The sequence below is a fragment of the Ambystoma mexicanum genome, chromosome 6q (assembly GCF_040938575.1).
Source record: "Ambystoma mexicanum isolate Mex_15411 chromosome 6q, UKY_AmexF1_1, whole genome shotgun sequence".
NCBI lineage: Eukaryota > Metazoa > Chordata > Amphibia > Caudata > Ambystomatidae > Ambystoma > Ambystoma mexicanum.
Window position 1 is genome coordinate 1,037,813,021 of NC_090937.1, and position 26,746 is coordinate 1,037,839,766.

Genomic DNA, 26,746 nt, shown 5'->3' on the forward strand with positions numbered 1-26,746 from the left:
GCTGGGGGCAGTATGACCCAGACACCAGTGATTGGTTACTACTGCGAAAGACAGATCAGAAACGAAACTGATACTGATTTTTTCTATACCGAGGATTCCCGGCCTGACGACGGGGAATATTCATGAGCATGTGAATCCATGCCAGACCCATGCTGGAAACAGTTACAGGTAAGTAACTTGTTCCATCTATTTCCACACTGTCCACGAGCCATACATCTTACTGTTAGGTGTGTACGGAATCTTGGACACGTCATCGTGCTCTGCGCCAGCATATGGTCATGTGGCATTCTCCACAAGGTGTGCAATGAAGTCAGATGCTCCTTTACATTATGGTTATGTAGCACTACTAGAAACCAATGAAATTCAGTTAAAAAATGTTGTTAAACGGACGTTATGGTTAAGTTGCGCTACTAAAAAACTATGAAATTCACAAAAAAAACCTTGTTAACGGAACGTTATGGTTCCAAGTAAAACCGAAAAAAACCCTGAAATTCGCCAGTTATGGTAAGCTAAGCTACCATAACTCGCGCCACCAATGTGCACTGCTAAGACTAACACCCATGACATCAAAGATGACATCACAAATGTCATTGATGACATCACATTTGTAGCTCCCTCTTTTTTCCTTTACTGACATATGTAACCCAGGTGGCTTTCTTCACTGTGAGTCAGGAATTAAAAAAATAAAAAGTACTATATTTGTAGACCTTACCCTTCTCATATGTTCTTACAATATATCCTTAGGGTACAGTAACATCATATGACACATATACATAGGAGAAGAAGGAATCTAGACACAGAATCTTTTCTGTGCAAGAAGTTAAGTAGTTTAGTTATGAACACTTTCCTGTGATACTGCATTTTTTTCCCTTACTTTATGTTCCCTGTATATGGTTATATTTGTATGCATTGTGGTGTCTATCTTTTGTGTGTGACTGTACAATTGTACAGTAAGGGAAGCATTTTTAGGAATTTATGTTGCACAGTATGCAAAAATCTGTAATGGATGCATTTATCATTTTACTATTAAACATGGGAAGTAAATCGGCCTGACCACAGTGCAGCTTTCCTGTTTCTTCCATTGATGGCAACTGTGATGATTCACAAGAGGAGCTCTTTCTCATGAGGCTAGGGCATTGCGGCCGCTGCCCAATAGTCCCCCTAAGTGTGATTTTTAATGCGGGAGGACCTCATGGGGAGGGACTCCTCCCCCCCCCCCTCTGGGGACAAGGACAATCAGTGGGGTACTGCCCATTGAAGGTTGTCACTCCCCTGGCCCTCCACACTGTTTGGAACCACCACATTGAAAACAAACCTATGTATTGGAACAACGTAGGAGATAAAACCAAAAGGTACAGGTATGAGTTGGGCCCGAGGAGGCATGAGGATTAAGTTGTTAACAGAGACAAGGGAATTTTAATTTCTGCTTGGGAGGAATTGGATACAATATATAAAAAAGAACAAAGGACTATCAAATGTGTCAAGCCCAGCCATGTCAAACCCAGCCGGGTCTGGTAGCAGGTGTGGAGTTGAACCAGCGTGAGCTCCAGGTGCTGCCAAATGATCAGGGGGAGAGGGTGACAGTGAAGTGCCGTGGGAGTCCTCTACAGGTTATGCAGGAGCAAACCCGGGCAGCAGACCAAGAAAGAGAGCGAAGCTGCTGATCAGACAAGAGAAGTACAGCACAGCCGAAAGAGCCATGACAGTGACCCAGCAGTCCTGGAGAAAAGACCCAAGGTCCCAGGAAGTCTTGGTGACTCACCACTATCCCCCATAAGGTAATGGGACGTACGGGAGATCCGGAGGGGACATGAGGGTAGAAGCTGGTTCACAAAGTCCTCGCTCTCGCCTCAGTAGTGGGAAGCCCGCTACTTGGTATAACCAGGGAAGGATCTGGGACCTGAAAGCAGATACTAGAGCATTGGAGGAAATCTTCCTCATCACAGTTGGAAAGAATAAACCACTGACCACCAGTGAAGGGCCGTTTCCGTATGATATGGTCGCTGCAAAAATCCTGTGGCCTAAAAGGCTGAATTTGTTTTGCACTTTTCAATGCATTTATATGTGGGTAGAGACCCCCGCAGAACCTCCTCCTACACTCCTTACAATAAATGGTTACCCTAACCCTCCCACAAATATATGCGTTAAAAAGTGCAAACAAAAATGTGGTATTGTACGTTTTGACCGTATCTAAACAGTCGCACGTACAAAAAGGTCTAAAAATGCTACCACCAAAGGTTCGAACACCAAAAGTTTGAACCTTTGGTGGTAGCATTTGCAGGGAAGTAATGTGTGGTATAGCGAGCGGGGTGTTGCGGGGGACAACTCCGCAGCCCACCATGAAAAAAAAGGGGCTGTGGGGGTGTCCCCCGCAACACCCTGCTCACTATACTTTGTGGTATAGTGAGCGGGGTGTTGCGGGGCACACCCCTTTAGCACACCGCAGGGGAAAAAAAGAAAGAAAAAAGAAAAGAAACGGGGGCTTCAGGGGTGTCCCCCGCAACACCCCACTCACTATACTTTACAGTATAGTGACCGGGGGTTGTAGGGGAACCTCTGAAGCCCCCGTAAAAGAAAAAGAAAACAAATAAAAGAAAAGGACCCTGCGGTGCCGGTTCACGATCACGGAAGTGAAAGGGAACTGGCGCTGCAGGGGCTAAGCGTGAAGGAAAAGGTAAGTGGGGTTTGTTTATGTTGGGGGTGGGGTTGTGTTGAGGGTGTGTCATGGGTGTGTTGTGTGTGGGTATGTACGTGTGTTTGCATGAGAAAGGTGCAAACTTTTGGTGGTTCGCAACTTTCTCATGCAAACTTTCCAGCCGTGGGCAAATCAGCCGCGGTCGGATCACGTAGATCCCAAAAATGTAACCAAATGTGGTCAAATCGGCCAGAGGATTTTTCCCAGTGGCAATATCACTGGACACCAGAAGCGTCTGGGACCCAAAAGCGGGTACCAAGAGCATTGGAGGAAATCCCCCTTGACACAGTTGGAAAGAGAAGATCACTGAGCACCAGAGAAGGGTCTGGGACCCGAAAGCAGATACAGAGAGCATTAGAGCAAATCTTCCTTGTTACAGTGGGAAAGACTAAACCACTGTCCACCAGTGAAGGGTCTGGGACCCCAGCAAGATTTTGGACTTTGCTAACAATAAACCAGCGTGACAAAGTGTACATCAAGCTGAAAGCAAAGAGAAAGAACTGTACCACGCAATACCAGGAGAAGGTAGTCATTCTCCTGGTACCGAACTAGGAGTTGTAATAAAGACACTTGTTGTGAACTGTGTCGAGCAATACCAGGTGAAGGGAGGCATTCTCTTGGTCCTGAGCTGAGCATTGTGCTCAAGACACCAGGGGAACTGGCATTTTTGTTTTAAGAGCGCATTCTTTTGGATGCTATCCAAGAAGCAGGAGAAGGGAGCCACTCTACTGAAGGAACTTTCTGTTTGTTTATTCTTTAGTTGTAGTGTGAGGGATAGAAGTAGGTTGTGGCCCTGGATGGTGGAGATTCATTTGACGGATATTCTGACAGAACCTTTAGTATTAGTTTTGAGGGAGGGAAACCCCTCTTAGAAGATGGGGATAGAGAGGACCTTTTTTAATGCATTAAAAAGTCTGTAACTAAAATCATACCACCTTTTGTGTCGGCTTCCTTCTTCGACACCCATTACCACAGACAAGTGGGTGCTCTCCTTACTAAGACACAGGCATTTTCTGGAGTTTCTATGAACACCGCCCAACAATCCACCCTCTGCAAAGGAAGAAAAACATCTTCCAACATTACGGCACGATGTTCGCACTTTCCTCTCAAAGAAAGCAACAGAATGCATCCAGCGCAATTAATGGGGACAAGGTGTTTACTCGCTATACTTTCTGGTAAAGAAAGTCAGGCAATTGGAGACAATCCTAGACCTCAGCTCTTATGCTAATCTGATCCCAAACCTTCGGGATGGTCATGCTTGAACACATCCTCAGTCAGATGAGGCAGGGAGATTTCTAGCCTTCCCTGGTCATAGAAGACACATACTTCCATGTCCAAATCCATCATCGCCAGAACATTTTGACATTTACTGTGGCACAATTTCACTATTGGTTCAAGGCTCTATCCTTTGGCCTCCAGTTTGTCACAAGGATATTACCAAAATGACTGGCCCCAGATGTGGCTCCCCTCCGATGATCAGGTATCCATATGTACCCTTAACTTGATGATTGGCTGGTCAGACCCCCTTCTCTTCCTCTGGCCCACAAGCACCCAAAGAACAATGATAGATTGTCTGTCTGGAATAGGCCAAAAAGAAACACAAAGGCTGCGGGGGTGTCCCCCGCAACACCCCGCTCACTATACTATACAGTATAAAAAGAAAGGAAAATTAAGGACCCTGCGGCGCCGGTTCCCGATCACGAAAGTGAAAGGGAACCGGCGCTGCAGGGATACAGCGCGTCAGAAGTAAAGGTAAGTTTAGGGTGTGGGGGTGTTGGGGGTGTGGGTGGGGATGTGTGTTTGTATGGATTTGGGGTTGTTTTACAATGGATGTCCGCATGAGAAATGTATGAACATTTTTGTATTGCATGCATTTCCCATGCAGTCATCTCTTTAAACTACAGCAAGGCCTCCTTGCCTCCCTCCTGGAGAATGCTTTTTCTGGGAGCGCAACTGAACAGTTTCTTGCACCACTACCCCTTCCATGGTCACAACTGTTCTCACAAACACCCACTCGCTAGACAAGTCACATCAGTCCACATTCCAAAGTCTCTCCTTGGGATAATGCGCTCCCTCATTCCCCTCATAAAACACTGCGGTTTCATATGTGGCCTGTTCAGGGTTTCCTAGACTTCCACTGGCAACAAGTTACAGGCCATTGGGACGACGGGGTGTTCCTTGTGTGTCTTTTCCACAATGCCCTTCCCTTGTGGTCAGTGTGCACCATTCTCATGCAAGGGGCTCCTTTTCATACCACAGGATATTATATCATGGTGACAACCAATGCCTGCCTGGAGCGCTGCGGATCCCACTCAGGCGAGCTACACGCCAGTGGTCTTTACTCACAAAAAGAATAATTCTTTCACATCAACATCCTGGAGTTAAGGACGCTGTTCTGGGTGCTGAAATCCTTTCGCCTTAATCTCCAAGGCAAAGTGGTTTGGGTATTCACAGACAATACGACCACCATGTTTTAGATTCCGAAACAGGTCACCCATCTTCTCTGTGGATATGCAGTCTCTGGAAGTAAGCTCTTGCACACTGATTTTTCTAGTCCCGGTCCCCCTTTCAGCTGCTGGACATCCACATCTCTGTGGCAGGCTCCCTCAGCAGGAACGAATGCTGCTGCCACAAGTGGGATCTCCTCCATAGCCAAGTTATGTACATCTTTCAAATGTGGGGAGTCTCAGCTCTTTGCCACTAGGGAGAATGCGAAATGCTGCATGTTCGCCAACAGCCTGGGAGACGACTTCAAGTTTCTGTGGGAGATCGTTTCTTTATGCATTTCCCTGTTTCCCCTATAACTGAGGGTCGTCCGTGCTTTCAAAGCACAGCAATGCAAACTGATCTTGGTGGCCACAGCCTGGCCTGGAAAGTTCTTTATTTGGAAATGTTTGCCCTTTCGTCGGCACCTCTTATCAAGCTCCCTCCAGTCTTCACCTTCCTCTCCAGGGACAAGGGATCAGTTCTACACCATAGCCCATCCTCCCTTAATCTGACGACCTGGCTCTTGCTTCTTCAGAATTGAGGCACATTCCCATGCCCAGAGACTTCAGTGACATTTTAGCGAAAGCTCAAGCTCCTGCTGCCGTTTCTTGGTATAATAGCAAGTGGAAATGTTTCATGATTTGGTGTGCTGCTCAGGAGATAGATCCCTTCCATTTCCACTGAAAACACATTTTTCCATACCTGCTTCCGAAAGCCCAGGATGGCCTGGCACTTTCCCCCATCAAGGTCCAGTTGGCTGTGATTTCATGGTTTACTTGCACCTCCACTGCTCCTTCTTTGTGGTCTTATTGGCTCATTAAGGAGTTCCAAAAGTTCCTTTTCCGGGCCTTGCTGCCAGTGCAAGCTACAGCTCAGGCTTGGGAGTTGAACATTGTACTCTCTAAACTAATAGAACCTCCCTGGGATTGTGTCTCTCCAGCACTGAAATCTCTACATTGGCTCCCAGTGGATGCAAGGATTAAATTCAAAACCCTTTGCATTGTCCACAGGGCTTTCTGGGGCCTGGGTCCAAAATACCTTCAGCTATGCCTTCACAAATACCTCCCCTCTCAATTTTTTGCTCCTCTACCTCCAACTCCCTCAAGTTCAGTCGTTTTTCAAAGAAACGAGCTGGGGGTAGATCTGTCTTTGGCTGGGGCCTCCCTCTGGAACAGCATCCCTGCCACTCTAAAACTTGAGGTGAACCATCTTCGGTTCCGGAAGCACCTCAAGACCTTCCTCTTTGCTTCTGCCTTCACCCTCCCTCTCCTCTGCTGATCTGGTCTCTCATGGCACCGTGAACCTGGCCACCCTCTGTCCTTTGGGACCAGGTTCCTGCTCACCCTGCCACCCTCCCGCACTGCCTCCGGGCCACCACTTGCACTGGGGTCTGTATCTGTACCCATACAGCCCCCCTTTTTTTCTCTTCCTGCACTTATCTGACCTCCCGTCTACTGTCTCAAACTCGGCACTTGCTGACGGCACTACACTTTTGTTGCTTTTTATTACTTATTATTTATTTATTTATTATTAATGATTCTCTTCTTCTTTTGCTCTGCACTTGCCATCCCTCCCCCTCTTGGCACTTTTCCCCTCCCTCTCCCCCATGCGCATGAGCGTTCTCAATGTCACTGGGCCTAGTAAGATAGTTGTTTTTTCTCCCCTGTTCTCCTCCCTTGCATTGTTGTGCTCTGAAACACCTGTGTATGAGCGCAATATAAATAAAATATCAATATCCCTTTGAGTGCTTGCATAAAGCCGGCATCAAGTTCCTTGCATGGAAAACCACCTTTTTGGGTGCCATCACCTCGGCCAGGCGAGTAGGGGAGATCCAAGCTTTATCCTCTGAGCCACCTTATCTTGTGTTACACAAGCCCACAGTCCTTTGTAAAAATCCTACATTTTTGCCTAAAGTGCCGTCATCATTCCACCTTAATGAACGATTGGTACTACCGGTTTTCTTTGGCTCTCCTTCCACTCTGGCAAAGTGCTCTTTACATTAGTTGGATGTCACGCCACAAGCTTTACAGTACTATGTTGCCCATACGAATCCATTCCAGAAATCATCTCACTAAATTGTGGCATTTGGCCCCATGACCATTGGCAAGGGGCTATCTAAGTCTTCCATCTCCTGATGGCTCTATGTTTGCGTTTCTACTGCCATCACATGGCTAATAGACTGCTCCCAGGTCAGCCTAAAGCACATTACACAAGGGCTGTTCGTCCACTATTTCTTTCCTCTCTGGTGTTCTGCTGGTGGGCATCAGCAGGGCGGCTACATGGAGGTCTGTTCACACATTCACGAGGTTCTACTGCGTCAACAGGGACTCCACAGAGGTTTTCAGAGTTGGACAACCAGTGCTTCACCATCTATTTTCCTGAATGTGAGCTTTTCTGAAGCGAGACGTATCCTCCTCCCGTTTTGCATTGTAGGAGTATGGATACTGCTTTATAGTCTATTCAAACAGCATGTGAATTGATGAAACATCCATTGCTGGAGAAGGAAAACGTTACTTACCTGTAACTTCTGTTTTCCAGCATTGTTATCGTTCATAGATTTACATGCAACCCTCACACCTTACCCATATAAATGCCTCTTCTTCGCACTTTTTTTTCGCTCTTTATGCTAATCTGAAGATGACTTCTAGGGGCGGAGCTAAGGATACACTGCCTATGGCTGTTCAATGGGTAGAATAACCCAGTCTGACTATAAGAGAACACTAAAGTGACTGCAGTTTTTCAAATGCAAATGAAAACTGTTCTAATATTACCAACGATTCCCAGCCTGACTATAAAGAATATTCTAACAGCATGTGAATCTATAAAACATACCAATGCTGAAGAGCCAGCGTTATAGGAAAGAAACTTAATCCATCTTTCAGTAAAGCTGTGTATCATCTGTATATTGACGTGTCTTGGAGTCTGTGTTGGCCATGAGTACCATCAGAGGTTCCATGTAGAAGTTTAAGATGACTTGACGGACAAAATAAAAAGAAAAACATCTATTAGACCCATGAGAGTCGCCAATTCCAATTGCCTGGTAGTACCCAGATTTAGACTTGCTAAAATCGGTGGCGCAAGCTTCCCTGTGAGAGCTGCCAACTTGTGGAACGCTCTGCCACCCAACCTAAGAGTAGACCAACCCTTCCCACACTTCAGAAGGAACTTCATCAAACACATTAACGCTAACGACGACTGGACACCTGTAATGAACCTTCACAAGTGTAGCCCTACTTAATGTACTCAGATGTGTGTAACCCTATGTTTATAACTGCTAACTCTGTATATTGCCTACTGTACATTCATGTAAATACTGCAACCGGTAATTGTACATTCTTGTAATATTGTAATATGTAGTATTGTAATCTTATTCATGTAGGTTTGTAACATTGTAAGCCTTGCATATACTTGCTGTTGCGCCCAGTAACCTATGGGTCTGGAGCGCATTATAAATAAATAAACAAACAGACTGAAGAAAAGATGGAGCATTGTAGAACTCTGCAGGTTACTAGGCGATCCTGGGGTCTGTTGGGGCTTGTCGGAACAGTTTGTCTCGGTTTCAGAGTAGGCACTGAACCACTGCATGACTGTTTGGGCGAATCCTGTGATTGTGGCAATGGTGTTAAAGAATGTGGCAGAGAGGTAGGGCAGGATGAGTAATCGGGCGTCTCCTTTGTCAAGGATTTGTAGGGGGTGTGATGCATCACTATTGTCACTGCTCCCATGGGGGGGGGCTTCTTCCCATGAGGCCAGGGAGATGAGGCTGCTACCCAATAGTCCCCATGGGGGTGGTACACAGTGTATAGATCTCATGGTGCAGGAAACCCTCCATGGGACCAGTGACGACTATCCTAGGAGAACATGGTACGCACCCCCTCCCTCTCTGTCCCCTCCCTTCTCTCACCCCGCTCTACCCTCTACAGTTCCCCAAAAGTCTATGTGTTGTTGTAGGGCAGGGGACCCCCATCTACCTAAATCCACACTGGGATGAGGAAGAGTAAGAACTACCCACATGGAATACTTGTTACAACGGAAACTAATAAGATTGGGCAAGGAGGAAAAGGTCCTCCACAGAACTAACAGATGCACTTCGGCCAATCTGAGTCAAAGCAAAACATAAAAAGGAAGGGAGGACTGTACTCTGAGGCAGATCCTCCCTGGATAAACGGAGAACTGGCTGGAGGCTTGCCGCAGAGAACAGGGGATGCCGGCGAAGCCCCGCTGAGCACACATAGATCTGTCCTAGTTGGAGAATCGAAGGTCTGGTAGCCGGACCACGCAGTCGGAGCAAGAGACGTAAGATGTGAGCCGAGAGGGACCAGACCTGGAAATATGGTCAGAAATTGTAGAGTGTGCAGGAAGGTGTGCGGAGGCCCACAACAAGCCGAGGCGGTCCAACGAAGTCACGCAAGCAAGCCATTAACGCCACGAAAGGTACCTGGGTTACCCTAGCGGGTGGCAGGGATCACGAAGAAGGAAGGAGGCAGTTGAGGGAAGTTGAGGAACCCCTTCTCCCTCGTGCCAGTACTTGGGGAAATATACAAAGCAGACATATGAGAAACCGTGCCTGGCAGGTTAGTGAGCCAGTCCTGGCTAAGATATGCAACAAACCTGAGAGAAGGGTTTGGGACCCATATGAAACTGGAGAAGCCCCACAGGAACATTACATAGGGTTCAAGGACCACTTAAAGTTTAAAAACTAAAGGCAGGTCGGGTATACTGGTGCTGCTTGACCTGTCTGCGGCCTTTGATTTATTAGATCATGATCAACTCCTTTGGTCCCTGGAACATATGGGTGTTTGTTCAACAAAGGCAACTAGATGGGTAGATTCGTTCTTAGCCAATCGAAGATAAAAAATACACTGGGGGGAAATCTTTTCACCTTTGGTGCCCATTAATTGTGGAGTCCCTCGGGGACTAGTTTGTCCCCCCTGCTTTTCAATCTATATCTGAGATTCCTCTGCACAGTGCTTGACAACACCAGAGCATTCTCTACGAACTACGCTGATGACACTCAGCTGGTGATGGAGCTGAGTGGTAATAGTTGCCAGATGCCTGTTAAGTGACTCCAATCAAGCACTCCCACTAAGTCAGTGCCTTGTCTGGGATTGCTCAAGGGAAGCCCTTATTTATATATTTTTATAGCAAGTTATACCCTGGATGATAAACCCTTGTATAACACCCCTCTCTATGAATCTCCCTGATCTCACTGAGCCAAGAAGTAGGTTTGTTTTGCAATTTAAAAGATTTATTGGAAAAATTAAACAATATATATATATATATCACATTTTTATAATAAATTAATATTTGATATCACATTTAGGCATATAATGTTGATCAACAATAGATAATCTGACACTAGCACACTTCTTTACAATCAATGATGAGTTAGTATAGGAAGGATAAGGTAGCAGAAAATACTTTTATGGTTTCAAGGAAAAGCAACGAGGGAAAAATGCAGCACAGAAATAAACTTGATATGATTTAAACAAAAGATAATATGATCACTTTTTCTTTGACATTCCCCCCCCTATGCAAGATAAGGAGATGGAAGGAGAGCACACAATTCTCAGGAATACAAAATGCAATACAAATTTTCAGTTCCCCCCAGCGAGCTTAGAGGAAAACAGGTACGATTTTAAACCAGGCAAGATCCTTTTAAAAGTAGTGGCAATGAAGTGAAAAATATGCTGAACATGCTTTTAATTCCCTCTAGAGGTTCAGGGTGAGTGTGAGATACTTTAAATCAGTTCAGGTCAGCCCTACCAATGATTCATGGATGGTTATCAGGTTGACAACGGGATTCGGTAATGGAAGCAAAAGACCGATATTTTTACACATGGTTGAAATGAAGCAAACTGTCAATTCGTGGCACTTTTTTCCGAGTGCGTCGATCGCGATTAGTGAGGAACTATAAGGAGTAGTCTTGTCGGAAAAGCTTAGACTCTTAGCTTTAAGATGAAAGTTAAACCACGCGGTTCAAAAGATACGGACGATTTAATAGAGGTAGATTCTCAAAATAAAAGTAAAGCTCAGAATGACAGATGACAGTTTTGCAGAATGGACACACGATTTCTTATGATGCAGTTCTAAATAGGTTAAAATAGTTTGAATTAGATTATTTTAAACTAAGAGATTGGTTTTGCACAGTTCTGGCTGAGTACTCACACTATGAATTTGAAATGGACCGTCTGGGTCTGGTCAGCAGGTTTGGACTGGACTCCGGGCGGTTTCTGGATACAGCACTGCTTTCTGGGTCTGCTACCGGTTCTGGCATAAGTTCTTGGCAAAGAATCCAACAGCTCGCCCGGCTGTAGAATAGTTTGGTTGGATTGCTGGATTCTAAAGGCCTGCTGAGAAGAGTTCTCAGCTTGTGGGTTAGGCCTTTGCTTTAAGTTCTGTAGTCTATCTGGAGTCTAAGTTCTGGATGTTCCTTCTAGATGTTGTGTGGTCCGACAAAATGCTCTGCAGAAAATGGAAAATGAATGTCTTGCCTTTCCAAGCAGTCTCTTTTTATGTGTTCTGCAAGTGGGTGTGTGCCTGGGCATAACCAAGCCTGCCCCTCACAACTTATCATTGGCCAATTCCTCCTCTCTCCCTTGATTGGGGGAAGGAATGGAGTGTCATCAGGCATTAATTTTATGGCATACAGAAAGAACACTCCCCTTTGCATTTACTTAGAAAAATCGATTTTACCCAAAACACATATTTCCCAGATACAGTTTGTTGAAATTACATACACATTTCACAGATTAATTTAAGATACACACTCGCCCAACTCTGATCCTTTTAAGAGCTTGGGTTAAGAAATGACAACATTTTGTGCTTTTTAGTGACTTTGCCATATTGTTTTTCCTCAAAATGTACACAGACTTGCACCCCTTCCCTGAGCATATAACTGGAAATTACTATATCTCTATCCTAAACACAGTGTCTGCAATATTAATAAATAGCGGGGTTCGGTCCCAGAACACCGCATAAAGTGGAGTTTGGTCTCAGATCGTGAGGGCATTTTCCATATTAAGGACCCCCAAATTGTACATTTCTGTGAGCTTAATACAAGATTTTAGAAGCATTTAACTTAAACATATATTTGCTGCAATATGAATCCACAATCCAGTCTGGCCCGTCCCCAGAAGCTTGGCGAGTCAGATCACAGGCCTCTCCTTCTTGGCAGGGCAGCTGTTATCAGCTACACCCTAATCTGCATTTCTATTCAATTGAAAGGGTCTATTTTGTTGGGTCCTGCAAGCTGCAGGGGAAACTCCTCTCTCTCAATCAACATGGCCATGTGATATCTTGGGCTGTTGTGTGTGTCTCTGAGGTGTTAATGGTTCTCAGGAAAACCAAGCCTTTTGAACTTTTAATTACATAAGACCCCCTTCTGTTCACTGCACAGTTCTGCAAGACAGCTCTCCTGTCAAGATTTATAGAGCGCCAGCGCCGGTCAGTGTCCAATGTCGGTACTGCACCTATTTTTGACAGCTGTCTTGAATTAATACATTTCAAAAAGAAAGGATTTTACTTGATAGTATATGATCCTTGTTTAACATGGCATTGATGTGGGTCTGCAGTAGAGTAAAGTAAAACACTCAACCATAGTTGGATTTTCGTTTGGTGGTTTCGGGCCCATGATCTTAGCAATTTTTGACATTAATAAAAACGGATTTTGAACAGAACCATCTTTCTTTGCACTGGTGGGTAGCAGGTCAGGGGACCATTTTGGTGTGCGCAAAACTGCACGGTTCTCCTGGATTCTGGCGCAAATGTGGTCTTTTCCGCCATCTTGGATTTCCTAAACCCCAGCACCAAATGTTGCAGCATAATAACTTGAACGTGGGTCAAGACACCCAACATGCCCTTAAACCGGAGTCAGTTTATAACATCATACATGCCTGGATGACATCCAATTGGATGTGTCTAAATGGGAGTAAGACAAGTTATTGATCTTTGGATCATGACAGGCATGTGCCAGACTAGGCAAGGAATACCAGACCTTTCAGATCAGAAACTCTCCCATACAAGTCCTAGAAAAAGTGAAGAGACTGGGCATCTTTCTGGAGGCATCACTGAGCGCTGAATCCCATGTAAGTAACATGAACATAAGCTGCCAATACTACTTACGACTGTTAAATCACATTAGACCTTTTTTTGAATGAAAAGAACAGTGCTACGATTCTGTATAGGCTGGATTATGGGAATGCTCTAATGTTGGGAGTGTTTTGGTAGATGCCAGACTATTCAGAACAGTGCAGTAAGAATTGTCAAGAAGAAAACCAAAAGGGACCTTATTACCTCAGACAGAAAAGCTCTGCACTGGCTGGCACTCAAGGAATGATCACATTTAAGGCCATTACCATAGTCGACCGAAGCCTCCGTGGTAGGTCCCCTGCCCACCTAAGGGAACAGATATCCCACTATACATCCGGCCGCTCTTTGAGATCTGAATCTTTGGACCAAATCGTTTGCCCATCTTTCAAGGGCTCAAACGGGCTTGGCAGATCATTTCCAGTAAGAGCTGCCCAAATATGGAATGGATTACCAAAGGCAGTCAGACTAGAGAGCAACAATATAATCTTTAGGAAAGTGCTGAAGACCGCTATCTTTAGATAGCTTTAGCAGATCTCTAGGATAATTAAACAGCACCCAGTTGTCCCGTCTATTATTATGTCATCCTTTTAAGTGTGTGCTCCCTGATGTCTGCAGGCTTTGGCGCAATATAAATGAATAAATAAAATAAAAGTGGCCGGGAAACACATGAGAGAAGAGATAGGGAGCAGGTCTGGGATACCCCATGGTATCCTAGAGGAGTCTGGGACCCACGCAAGAGAGAGAAAGAAATAAAAGAAGCACAGGAAAAGAGTTGAGGGCCCACTATTGAAGGACTATATATTTTTTGGTACAAAAAGAGCTACATGCATGTCTGGTAGGATAGTAAACCAGACTTGATGCTACCTTTGTGAACCTTGCTTTTTGGTAATTGTTTTGTGAAACATGACTTCAGGTGAAGAGAAGAACACCACAGTCAAGTCTAGCAGGATAGTGAACCAGATTGGATGTGTGGTATTTTTGTGGAAGTATAACTTGTTTGAAACAAGAGGACTTACAAATCAAGTCTGGCAGGATAGTGATTCAGACTTGATAAGACATGTGTGAAGGAGGAAGAGTGGAAGGAACTCTCTCCACACCCCGACCACCTTTCAGCCCTTGCCACCATGAGTCCAGAACGAGAGAAGCCTCCTTCTGGATCAAGAAGGCCTCAGTTTCCTTAGTTAAGTAGTGTGTAAGGGACAGAAATAAGTCTGGACACAGGATTGCTGACACTTTACGTGTTCAGACATACTGACGGAGTCCTTAGTCTTTTTGTCGAGGTAGTGAGATAGGTTTTTCCTTTTCTTTATCTTTAATAAGTCTTTTCCAACAAATAATCCACTTCTGTGTCACTTGTACTTCTGCACCCTTACATTGATTACTTAAGTAGTGGTGGATTTCTGTGCTGCATTATGGTTTGAAACTGTGTTGGTGTTCTGTAGGGGGATTGTGGAAAGTGATCCTTTTGTGCAACATTGATGTGGTGATAGTTGACCATGCCATCCGAGTTGTGTGTGTTTCTTCAGGGGAAGAAGGATTTGCCCTGTTTTCAGTGCTTCTGGGAAGAACTAGTGTGAGTGCTTCACCTATAATTACCTTCACATTGACATTAGGCACACACCACGATCCTTGGGAGCTGCTGGAGCAGCGTCCTGTGAAGGTTCTGTGAAAAGGTAAGCCCTGCAGGGACTTCTCAACAGATGTGTACATGAATGGCATCATCAGAGGGAAAATAAGAACACATTCTGGCCAGTGCGCACATCGCGTTAATATCAGCTGTAGCGCTCCATTCAGTTAAATTTACAAAGCATTTTTTTTGGGAGCCCTTTTATGAAGGTTGCAAACATTATTTGAGGGCATTTGTTCGTGCACACAGTCTCCCACTTTGCAATATTGTTTATCCAAAAAGTATAAAGACAGTCAACATCGTATAAAACCACATGACAGAAAGCAAAAACAAATCGTATAACCTTGTTATAACAAATTCTGAGCAGTGCAATAACTCATCCCTTGCTCATCTGATTGAGTTAAGGTGATTAAAGGCCCATCCGCACAAACAGGCCCACCACTTAAGAGGTTAGTACATGATTGTACAGAAAGCAAGTTTATTATACAATTATCCAGCAGTTAGATTGTGTTGCACGACCAAAATAACCCAAGTCTCAACAAACCACATCAGTTCATATCTTGTATACATTTTTGCAACAGTTAAAACACTCAGATACTTTTACACCCGCCCCATATGATTACAGGTATAGGGAGTAAAGTAGTGAACTGTGCTACCCCAAAAACAGAGCATGAGATGAATGAGTTCTTGTAAAAGGTGTATAATTGAGAAGTCGCAGTGATGTAATCTTCATTATGATGGAGAATGCAACACGTCCGCAAATATTCTTTCCTAGAGGTCAATTCTATGCAGCTATTGATTGACCACCGCCTTTATCGAGTTATACATTATTTTAAAAAATCTGTAACGAGAGATTGTTGTTTTTGCCCACATATGGTGGTGTTAATTCAATTCATTTTTGGAATTATCTTGTGATGATGTAAGAACTTGTATTTAATGTAAGTACAAACAAAACATGGTGCTTGTGAAGAGAGGAATCGCCCGAAAAATGCTTTTGAAATAAGTCTTGGATTCCATATTGAAAATAAAAACATACTATAAAGCAGCAGCTCTCGCACAACTTTGATATTTGGGAGGAGTGTTTAGGCGTGATTATATTTGAATGAACCACAGTGTAAGACAGCATGTCAATTATTGACAGTTAACATACATTACTAGACACTTGTAATATTCAGGTGTAGTAAGGGGTTTCCATGACTTCAATTTCTTTCTGTAGGAGCAATTATCTAGTTGGCAGCGGCAGCAACCAAACAAATGGCTAACGACCATTTCTTACAATGCTGCAACATTTGTTACTTATTGGTATTACCATCTATTTGGTTATACAGTATAACAGGGATATGATCTGGGAGAATCTGCAAACTGATGCGTTTAAAATGCAATACTGACATGCTCATTCAGTATTACAATGGTGGATGCCAGTGTTATTGTTTGCTAATGACAATGTGATGTCCTACGCAACGTGCGTGTGATGACACACGCTCAGTGGTTTTAATTACGATTCAAAATGGGGCCTGCTTGCATTACACACGCTGGTTGCCAGGGGATGAATCCTAACAGGACATCCCCCTTCCAGTTAAGGTAAGGATATCATCAATATTAAATCACTGTCTATTTGTATCTATATCTTATACTTATCAATTATTTATTTATCTCAAGGGAGTTAGTTCAACAATGTTTCTAAAACTATTAGCAAGGTTAAAAATTGGCTTATTGGCAGCAGTATATTGCATTTATAAAAGCCACTGTTATAGACATAATAATGCATAGTTTAAAAAAAGGGGGGGAAATTAGCAAGCTCAGTCACAAGCATTTATATTTATATAGTGTTACTGCTCTTTGCAGGAATTCAAACTTGATCTAAAGAAGAAGACATTGCTTAGTCCAAACGAGCACTATTCAATGCACACAAGCCACTTGGAGGTAGGGATATTAGATGTACATGCCATCAATGGATGGCAGTGTGGTATAATAATACCTAAATAGATCCTTCAAATTGAAGTAATTTGTTTATAGTCTCCACAGCTGCTAAGAAGACATTTTGACAATCAGTTCATCTATACATATCTGGTTACAGGTACCAATTAAACATTGGGTAAGTCATAATCATGTACCTAACTAGCCTAAGGACTGATAAAGGTTGAGAGATACATTGTAATACGACTAATATCAGATGTTCTACTTAGACTTACAGTTTTACCTAAACTACAATTGGTGAGTTTATTTTATTATCTCGCCCAGATAATATTAGGCCATCCACTTGGAATACCACAAAGCCATTTAGTAATATCTAACAGTGAGAAACATGGACACTTCGACATGTATGTATGCATATACATATGTATATGCACACGTGCATGTATATATGTACACAAATATAACAGATACTAACAACACTGACTTATAAGGGTTACAATTGCACAATGCATTGGTGCATTAAGAGTATAGTTTTGCTAAATGTCCAGTACTATTCTCTAAATATGATGAACAGGGATTTTGGGTGCCCTCAATGTATTTACAGAACAGCCTATATGGAATGTATTATATTTGGTGTTATTAGACAGGGAGATGATGTATGTATGATTCTTGTATTTGCATCTTGAATATTTAATTTTCATTATTTTCCTATGTTTTGTTGTCTGTCCTTCTTTGTCTGTTTCACAACTTTAACCCTGTTATGTATTCATATGTTTTATGTATGGTAATTTAATTGTGAAAATATGTTGGTTAATTTGACATTGTAAGAATAACAAAACAATAATCAGCCTTGAAAAAGACCAAGGGTCGAAACGCGTGTCAGCTGTGAACGGCAAAGTCAATAAAAGTCTAATTTGTGAACATGTACAAATTGTGCAATACTATTTGTTAAATGCCCCATTGTGTAATAATTGTTTGGGTAGCACAGTTCACTAGTTTACTCTCTATACCTGTGTACATTATTTTAGGTCAAGGGTAAAACCTTTATACACTAGTAGTGCATCACAGCTATTCATATTAATAGTGTCCAAAGTGCACTGCCAAGCAGTTTTACCCCCATATGATTAGACAAAAATCTTCAAGGAAACCCCATTTTTTTCCCAATTTCTACATTTCCATTGTCTAGTTTTACCTTAATTGTAAACTTTAGATCATATGTAGAACACACCTCTTCTTAAGATTTGTCCGTAGTAGATCATGTCAGCACGTTAACATTGGTATTCATTACTAGCAATAACTGGCCTAAGCCCTTTAGCCATAACTTTAAATTTGCACAGGGTTTGCATAAATATTTCAAGCGATCTGAGGAAGTCTAGGTAAATAATCAAGCATTAAATACAAGAGAAAACCTTGTAAAGAAACTGACACTAGTAATTTGTCCATTTTTTTTGCGGTACAAACAATGCTGATTTTTTCAGGATCAACTCGAGTTTTGGCTCATGGGAATTTGGCCTTTGGTTTCCAGACCTTTTTTCTGGATCAAATGACAGCATATCAGAGTCATATGTAGGATCTGTAAATAATTGTTAGGGACCGACTTTTTTCCAATTTGCTTTTATTAAACTTTTTTTCACAAGAAAATTGTAAATAGTCCAAGTGAACACCATTATCTCACCACCTGTACAGTGGCCTCATAACATGAAAGCAGAAACGGTAAAAAAAATCTTTGAGCTTGATCTCTATAATGCCAACAGAGACCCGTGTTGCATCTTTGGTCATCTTTATTTGCTCACCAGACCTTGATGTCCGGGTCACCTTTGATTGTACCTTTCTCCCTACTTAAGTTAAATCACCTCTCCATTGTATATCCATGTGTGATTTGTATTTCAAACCCATTATAAACATGCAGAAACAAATAACATTTATTTAAAGTGTCCCTTTTTTGTGTTTAGTAATGTCCGCTGTCCATTATCATTTTTCTAAACACTTCCTTTTCTAACCCACCTTGTTCTCTACTCTGTGTGGGGGAGCAAGGACTTCCATCTTTGAGCGGCTCTTCCCACATTTTTGGGAATCTGTAGTATTTGCTGAGGTGAGACATGTAGTGAACGCCATTCTGTACCACTCATAGCACTCACATCCGCACCATTATGCACACCACCACCTCAAGCAAAGCCATTATTGTCCAATTTTCGAATGTCATTCATGTGTTTCTGACAGTCGCATTTTGTTAAACACTTGGACAATTTGTGTAGCTAATGGCACAAGCTGATTTGGTTCTTTGTGCTAACATCACCAGTGATATTACCCAAATCAATGCCACCTATTCTAGCAACTGAAAAGTACAAGCCTGGTCCTTTGAGAGTTTAACATCTTACTTGCAAGTTGCACAGAGGTCTTTGTAGTTGGCAGGTTGTACCGCTGTGCTTTCATACCAGCTAATTTCCACAAGTCTGGCTTGACTTCGTTTTCTCAGTTTCTTAAAGTGCAGTTTTTGTTTGCTGTGCTTTATACCACACCAGTTACGGACATTACTACTGTAAAAAATACATGCTAACATGCCCATTCTATTCGGCAGATAGCAGTCCAGTTATTAATGGTTTCGGGACTTGTCCTAGGTTTATAATAGGTAGAATGCTGAACTACATGCACGCTAAATTAATTTATGAAATGCTTGAATCTGATTTGAAAATGCTGGTCCTAAAGTTTATATTTGGCTGTGCATCTGTATTTAACTGCGGCAGCAGCCGCCCTTTTTCCGTGTTCATCCATCTGCTTGTGATAATATTGCAGAATGTTTCAATATATGCATTGGCTCTTCTGGGTGGCCTTGGCTTGTCGTCACTTACCACAGTGATGGCTTATGCCTGCACGCCACACATGCACTTGGGCTTTCAAAATACATCCTGTAATAACTAATATGTATAATCCCACTGCAGTTTTATTGGCAATGGCCCTATAATTACCATGTCAAGTTAAAACGTTTCCTCTATTATAGGAACAAAGACAAAGCTTGTCGGACTCTACCGGGGTGCGCCCAAGTCAGCAGGGCCGATATTGACATCCCGAAAAGCTGAAGCGAAGACCAGCTCACACCTAGGTAGGTATCTTTTAAAATACTTGCATTTTTCCTTTCTTTGTCGCCTCGTGGTGGGTGCACACATAAAGTTTGTTTTACACAAACATTAATACTGGTAAACGTGTTAGTTAAATGTATGTGCCCTTCCCTTCTAATTCCTGAGGGGCTCTCACTTTGCTCCATAAAGCCCTTAGGTTTCAGGCATACATTCACATACAAGACCCCGAGGCCTGTTTTTTTACTGTCACGCACTTTTTCCCATACTTCACTGATTGCGCGTTGGGACCATAATTATGATGAAAGGAGCTATAACAAATTAATGAATTATCATTAATACGTATGCACCAAACATTGATGATCCCCAATCGTATACTCTTCTTGTAGAAAAATGCTCCAAGTACAGGCATTCACAAATTATATGGGCTGGGGGCTCTAATACCATCCTAGACACTTCAATAGATCTAGCAAAATACCTAGAGCACCTCCCATGTCCGCTCAAGAAATCCATAGAGGTATTGGTGACTTGGAACTCATGGACCTGTGGAGTGTACTTCATCCGACTCACCGGGAATACTCGTATTACTCCTCGGTCCGTGACATGCAGTCACGGATTGACTACATATTTACACAAGTAGGACTATATCTCAAGACCAGTGACTGTACACTCCTGCCTAGAACATTGTTTGACCACTTTATATTGTGGAAGTTCCGTATTGGTGAGGACATGATCGAGAGACCTCTTAGTTTAGTTTGTTTATTTGTAAAGCGCTCCAAGCCCAAGGGCATCTGGGCGCATTTCTTACATAGACTGTTACAGAAGGTGCAAAGACAAGATAAAATTACAAGTGTTGCAGGATACGTTTGTAGGCGAGACACGGATATATACAGCAGATTACAGAATTACATAATTGCAGGGTGTGGCGATACAGATTACCGCAATCTTGTGACTGTGACTATACATTTCTTAAGATAGACAGTACTTATACGTAAGATCATACATTTACAGAAATAAACAAATATGCAGGTAATTACAAGGTTGAAAGCCAGGTGGCCGAGTGGACTAGTGTTCCTGTGCAAGAAGCCAGGTTTTCGCATTCCTTTTAAATGGATGTAAAGCAGGTTCGGATCTTAGTGAAGAGGGTAATGACTTCCAGAGCTTGGCTGCAAGTACTGGGAAACTGCTGCCTCCTGCCTTTTGCAGCTTGTAGCCGGGGACTTTGAGGCAGTGTGCTTGCACCGATCTCGTAGAGCGATCTGAGGAATTGTGTATTAGGTTTTTAGTGCGGTATCTGGGAGCTAGGTTGGCGAGACATTTGTTGGTCAGAGATAGGGTTTTGTAAGCAATCCTTTGCTTGACCAAAAGCCAGTTCAGGTTGCGTCTAGCTTCCGAAATATGATGGGATCTGGGGACATTTAGTGCTGCCTTGATGGCGTTGTTTTGCAGAACTTGCATTTTTCTCAGGTTCTGTTGACTAGTACCAAGATAGTGCGTTACAGTAATCTAGCTTGGAGAGTACTAGTGCTCTAGCTAGGGTAATGCAGTTGGGTGTAGAGAGAAAGGGTCTTCAGGCAGTGATTATCTTGCAGGTATAAACTGTAGATGAGGCTGATGCATTAACCTGATTAACCTGTCTTGATAGGTTTAGTGACAAGTCGATGTATATGCCAAGAGTTTTCACCTCTTTGGAGACCTTGATGTAATTGCCATCAATGTTGAGAGTGTCAAATTTCTTGCTAAGATTGTTTAGTTTAAGCTTAGATCCAAGAAGGAAGATCTCTGTCTTCTTGTCATTGAGACAGAGTCCATGTTTAGCCATCCAGGCTTGGATGATGCTTTAGATCTCGTTAAGCAATTTGCTGTCCGTGCCCGTCACAGGAGACGGTTATGAGTATCTGGGTGTCATTTGCATAGTTAGTGTAGGTGACACCCAGATGGTCAAGGTCGTCAAACAAAGGCTTAGTGAATACGTTATAAAGGATGGGTGACAGGAGCCTTGTGGGACGCCACATGTGACTGGCGCAGGGTTGGCTAATGCTGTTGGAGAGAAAACTCATCGATCTATTGTCTAAGAAGGATTGTATCCAGGTTGTGGCTTTGTCGGAGAAGTGTGCTGCTGACATCAGTGTGAGCAGAGGATTTCATGATCTACCAAGTTGAACGCTGCTGTCAGATCTAGGAGCAGGAGGAGGGCTAGTTTGCTTTTGTCTTTAAGCTTCTCTATTTGAGTCTTTAAGTCAATAAGGGTCGTTTCTGTGCCATGCCTCGGCCTGAAGCCTGATTGCCTGAGGCCACGAAGGTTAATTTCTAAATGCTAATGAATCTGCAGATAAGCTGCTCTGTCAATGATTTTTTAGAAGAAAATGGACCATAGTGATAGGTCTATAATTGGTGGGGATAGCAGTGTCTAGTGAAGGCTTTTTAAGAAGCTGAAGGACCCATGCGTCTTTGAGGTTGTTGGGCACTATGCCTGTTTTGAAGGACATGTTAATGAGGGACGTGATGAAGGGCGCAAGTTCTTTGGCAGCCTCCTTGATGATGGGCGCCAGACATATGTCTCCCTGGCATCTTGAAGGTTTTAGTTTGGAGATTATGTCCTCTACCTTTTTGGCGGTGGGGGGGGAGAGAAGTCGAAAGGTTAGCATAGTTTTATAGCAGGCGTCGAGGTCATGTGTTTGGAGGTGGTGTCAAGGATTAGAAGTTTTTAGACTCAATTATGTTTTGCAGCATGGTTATTTTGTTTAGTAATGCTGCCTGTATGTTGGAGCACCATGAGGCGTCTTTAATACACGTAATTGGTGGAGGTGCTGGTGATTCCAGCTCTCTGACTACATTGAAGAGTCCCTTTGTGTTTGATTTAGCTTGCACGGTTCAGGTGTTATAAGTTTCTTTTTTAGATTGTAGGATTGCTTCTTAACTGTAAGTTAGGGAGGCTGATAGGAAATTCTTATTAGTAGCAGTAGAGTGATTCTTCCAGAGTGCTTCTGCATTTCATTTAGCTTTACGCAAAGATCTGAGGTGTGGAGTGAACCACGAGTTTAAATGAGCAAGTGGTTTGGCTTTGCGCAGTTTGAGTGGGACAATGGTGTTTAAGGCGTTGAGTACGGTTTGGTTAAATAAGTCTACTAGGACCGCGGGTTCTAGTGTTTCGTGTTAGTGGCATTGAATATTGGTTGAAGTAGTGGGAGCAGCTTTTCCACTGTTATATTATGGGTGTTCCTTGTTTGAATGGGAGGGGCGAGGTTGAGAGTTGTTCTGGTTACCCTCGTCCTCTATGATAAATCAGGTGGTGGTCTGTCCAGGCACAATGTGAATTGGACAGGATATCTATGTTGCAATTAAGGTCTGCAAGCCAATCTAAAGTCCTACCTTTGATGTGGGTGGGTTCTGAGATTCGGTGTGTGAAACCTAGTTCAGAGATGGAGCAAGTGAGAGTAGAGGCTTTAGGGTCTTTAGCATCTTGGAATCCCAAGTTGAGGTCACCAAGTAAGATCATTTGGGATCCTGGCTTGCTGTTGTTGGATAGTAGAAGAGTGATATCTTCAAATGTGGATACAGGCCCTGGTGGTCTGTAAACAAGGTGAATAGTAGTGGTGCGAGAGGCCGAAGTGGGTAATTTGACTGACAGAAGTTCAGCTGAGAGGAGAGTTTGGTTGGAGATCGGTCTAAGACTTACAGCAGTTTTGGAGATAAAGGCGATGCCTCTGCTTTTGGCTCGGCTGGAGTCTCTATCAAGTCGGAGTATTTGTCTGGAATGGGGAGTGAAAGAGAAGGCCCGGCAGCAGCATGAAGCCATGTTTATTTGACTGCGAGGAAGTCAAGGTCTAGTGAAGTTATGGTGTTGGAGATATCGAGGGCTTGGACTGGCAGGGATCTAGCATTGATCAATGCACCTTTAATTATAGTTGTGGGAGGTGGTATGTCAGCTTGAGGGGGTAACTTCTATGTAGCTGGCAGCATGTTGGTTGAGCTTGGCATGATTATCTTGGTGATGGTCTGCAGCTAGTGGAGGCACTTGGTGCCTCTGTGGGTCATGGATGGGTGGACAAGTGAGCAGAGGGTGATATGGAGGTAGGTGGTCGCAATCAAGAATATGATCATGGTTTAGCGTTGGAGGCGCACAGTTGGGCACAGGCAATCAACAATAGTACTTAGCCAATGGCAATCAACAGTGGTGCTATGGGCACACAGTTGGGCACAGGCAATCAACAGTGGTGCTATGGGCACACAGATAGGCAATGGCCATCAACAGTGGTGCCATGGGCACACAGTTGGGCACAGGCAATCAACAATGGTGCTTAGGCAAAGGCAATTAGCCATAGTGCTATGGGCACTTGGGTGCAATGTTAAACGGAGTGAGTGGAGGTCAGCAAAGGTGCTATGGATACTTTGGCACACAGCTATACAGAGTGTCGGGCAGCATTAGTGTGCAAGGAAAAGGCTAGATACATCTCGCCTCTGCGTGTTCAAATTAGGTGCGGGCTGCAGGCGGCACGTTATGAATGTTAGGACCCTTATGCATCCAATTACATGTTGGCGTAGGACTGACTTCGTCTCAGTGTGGTCAGAGGCGCTGGGGCTAGTAGCGCGAACGTGGCAGGTACGCTGTAACATGAAAGTGTCGTACTCGTGGGAAGGAGAAGGACCGGATAACGGTGCTCATGGAATAAATTAAGTTGGTGAGGTCGGGGTATGCGAAGTTGGAATAGCATGTAGACTGGGCAGGTAAGACAGGGGTGGGTGAGCAGCAGTAAATGTTATCAAGGTATGGCTCACTGTGTAGGTTGGAGCTTGGTGGGCAGGAGAGCGGTCTGCTGGTTCCTCTACTGCTGAGTCCTCCTGAGGTGGTGGTATAGAGTGGGAGAGGGAGGGATAGAGTGCATAGGAGCTCGGAGCTCGTCCCGCTCTGTCAGGTTCATTCAGGAGCCTTAGTGTGTGCCTTGGAGGTGTGCCGGCTTCGCCTGTCGGCGCCCTCCGATAGGCCACAAGAGTGAGATTGTAGCCAATGGGCTTCTCGAGCCAGACATAATGGGCAAAAGCTGTAATGGTGGTGGCGGCGTCCATCTTGTAGAGGTTGCCTCGCTGCTCCAGTGTTGCAGCAAAACCCAAAGGCACAGTAATTCAGCTTTGTTTTGACAAATAGATTCTCGGTTTTATTTGTAAATAATAGGTTGTGTGGCTCACACAAATGTGGCGATGTGATTCCAGCATCAGCTGTGCAATCACAAAGTAATCTGGTAATAACCCTCAGGCTTACCTCCACTCTGCTGGACTAGATGAGGAGAGGTGCTGCTTCTAATGAAGCGCTGGTGCGGGAGAAGAGCTCCTGCTCCTACTCTTCTTCGGGATCTCTGGTCTACCTCTTGGGCGATTTAAGTCACATTCGCTATTGGACGTGGCGTTTTAAGAGTGATATTGAGACTGCCATCACTACCTTCTTTGAAATAAATATTGGGTTGGTCCCTCTAAAATTCTATGGTTTAGCAGGCTTTCAAGGGCGCTGCATCAGTGTCGTGAATGGGGTCCTCAAATCTTTTATGCGTAGTATGTCTGACTTGTAGACAGACGCATGCTGCCTTGAAACTCTGATGGACCGGACTGGTGATAAAAGCCTGCTAACATCCATAAAATTCAAAATGGATCAGTTTTGATTGTTGGCTGATCATGAGTTAAAATAATTCTGCCCCGATACAAGGCTGCAGATATGGGGAAGATGGCCAGCCAGGTGTTTCCTGTTGCATATGTTGCGAACTGAACAAACATAGTAACTATATTAAACGAGGAGGGTATCCCTCTCTCAGACCCAAATGACATTGTGAAAACATTTGAGTGACTACAAAAAGCTATATGCCAGCCGGGACACACAAGCTTCAGTGAACGGCAGGATTACTTGTGGGGAAATCCCTATGCATAGATTTCCCAAGAGGCCATGATTCCCTGAATGCCCTGATCACGATAGATATCCTAAATGCTTTTATGGCGCTGCTCATATCTAAAGCCCCAGGGTTGGACTGGCTGACGGCAGAGTTCTTTGACAAATTAGACCCAAGAATAGCACCATATCTATTAAAGGTTTTGCGACAGGCTTTACAACAGGCTTCCCTTCCATACACTATACGCAATGTTATTACATTATCCTAAAACTTGCAAAAGATCCAATGGCCTGCACTTCATATAGACCTAGATCATTGATAAACTTGGATTCAAATGTTTTGGCTAAGATTCTAGCTGATCGCATGATGGTGCAGATATCTCTGTTGATTCATCCCAATCAGTCAGGATTTCTACCTGAGAGATGTACAGCCCTAAATTTGAGATGCCTTTTTGCAACTATGGCCGAATAGACAGATGTCCATTCAGTAGTGCACTATTGGATGCCAAAAAGGCATTTCATTGCGTATCATGCGATTTCCTTTTTGCATTACTGGAGAAAGTGGGAGAAACAGGTTCCTTTCTGCAATGTATCATATTCTGATCCCTCTGCAAGACTTAGTCTGTTAGGTGTGCGCTCCAATCCGTTTCAGTTAGGCAGGGGGACTAGACAGGGGTGCCCTTTATCACCTCTCCAATTTGCAATTACGATTGAGCCTTTGGCAGCTAGAAAGAGTATAATAATGCTTCTCCAGCATTGGATCTTTCATAGATGCAGATGCTTGAATATTCCCCGTCGTCAGACTGGGAATCCTCAGTGATAAAATTATTAATGTTTTAATATACATCCCTTCTCCCCTAGAGAATGCATGTAAATACTCCATTGTGGCCTATGAGCCATTCTATTGTGTAGTCCCTCCACCTCACTTTGGTCCTTTATGGCCCCAACCAATGATGTGACAGGGTTTAAGCTCCGCCGGA

At 43.6% G+C, this 26,746-nt stretch overlaps 1 protein-coding gene across 3 annotated transcripts in view; it reads left to right on the forward strand.

Annotated features, from left to right (window-relative positions):
• Window positions 1-26,746, forward strand: part of MTUS1 (microtubule associated scaffold protein 1) — a 1,716,559-nt gene that overhangs the window by 1,036,827 nt on the left and 652,986 nt on the right. For all 3 annotated transcript variants that reach the window (XM_069631569.1, XM_069631568.1, XM_069631570.1), the window contains one exon: window positions 19,816-19,917. In XM_069631569.1, the coding sequence (XP_069487670.1) occupies window positions 19,816-19,917 (102 nt within the window). The remainder of the gene's footprint in view (window positions 1-19,815; window positions 19,918-26,746) is intronic.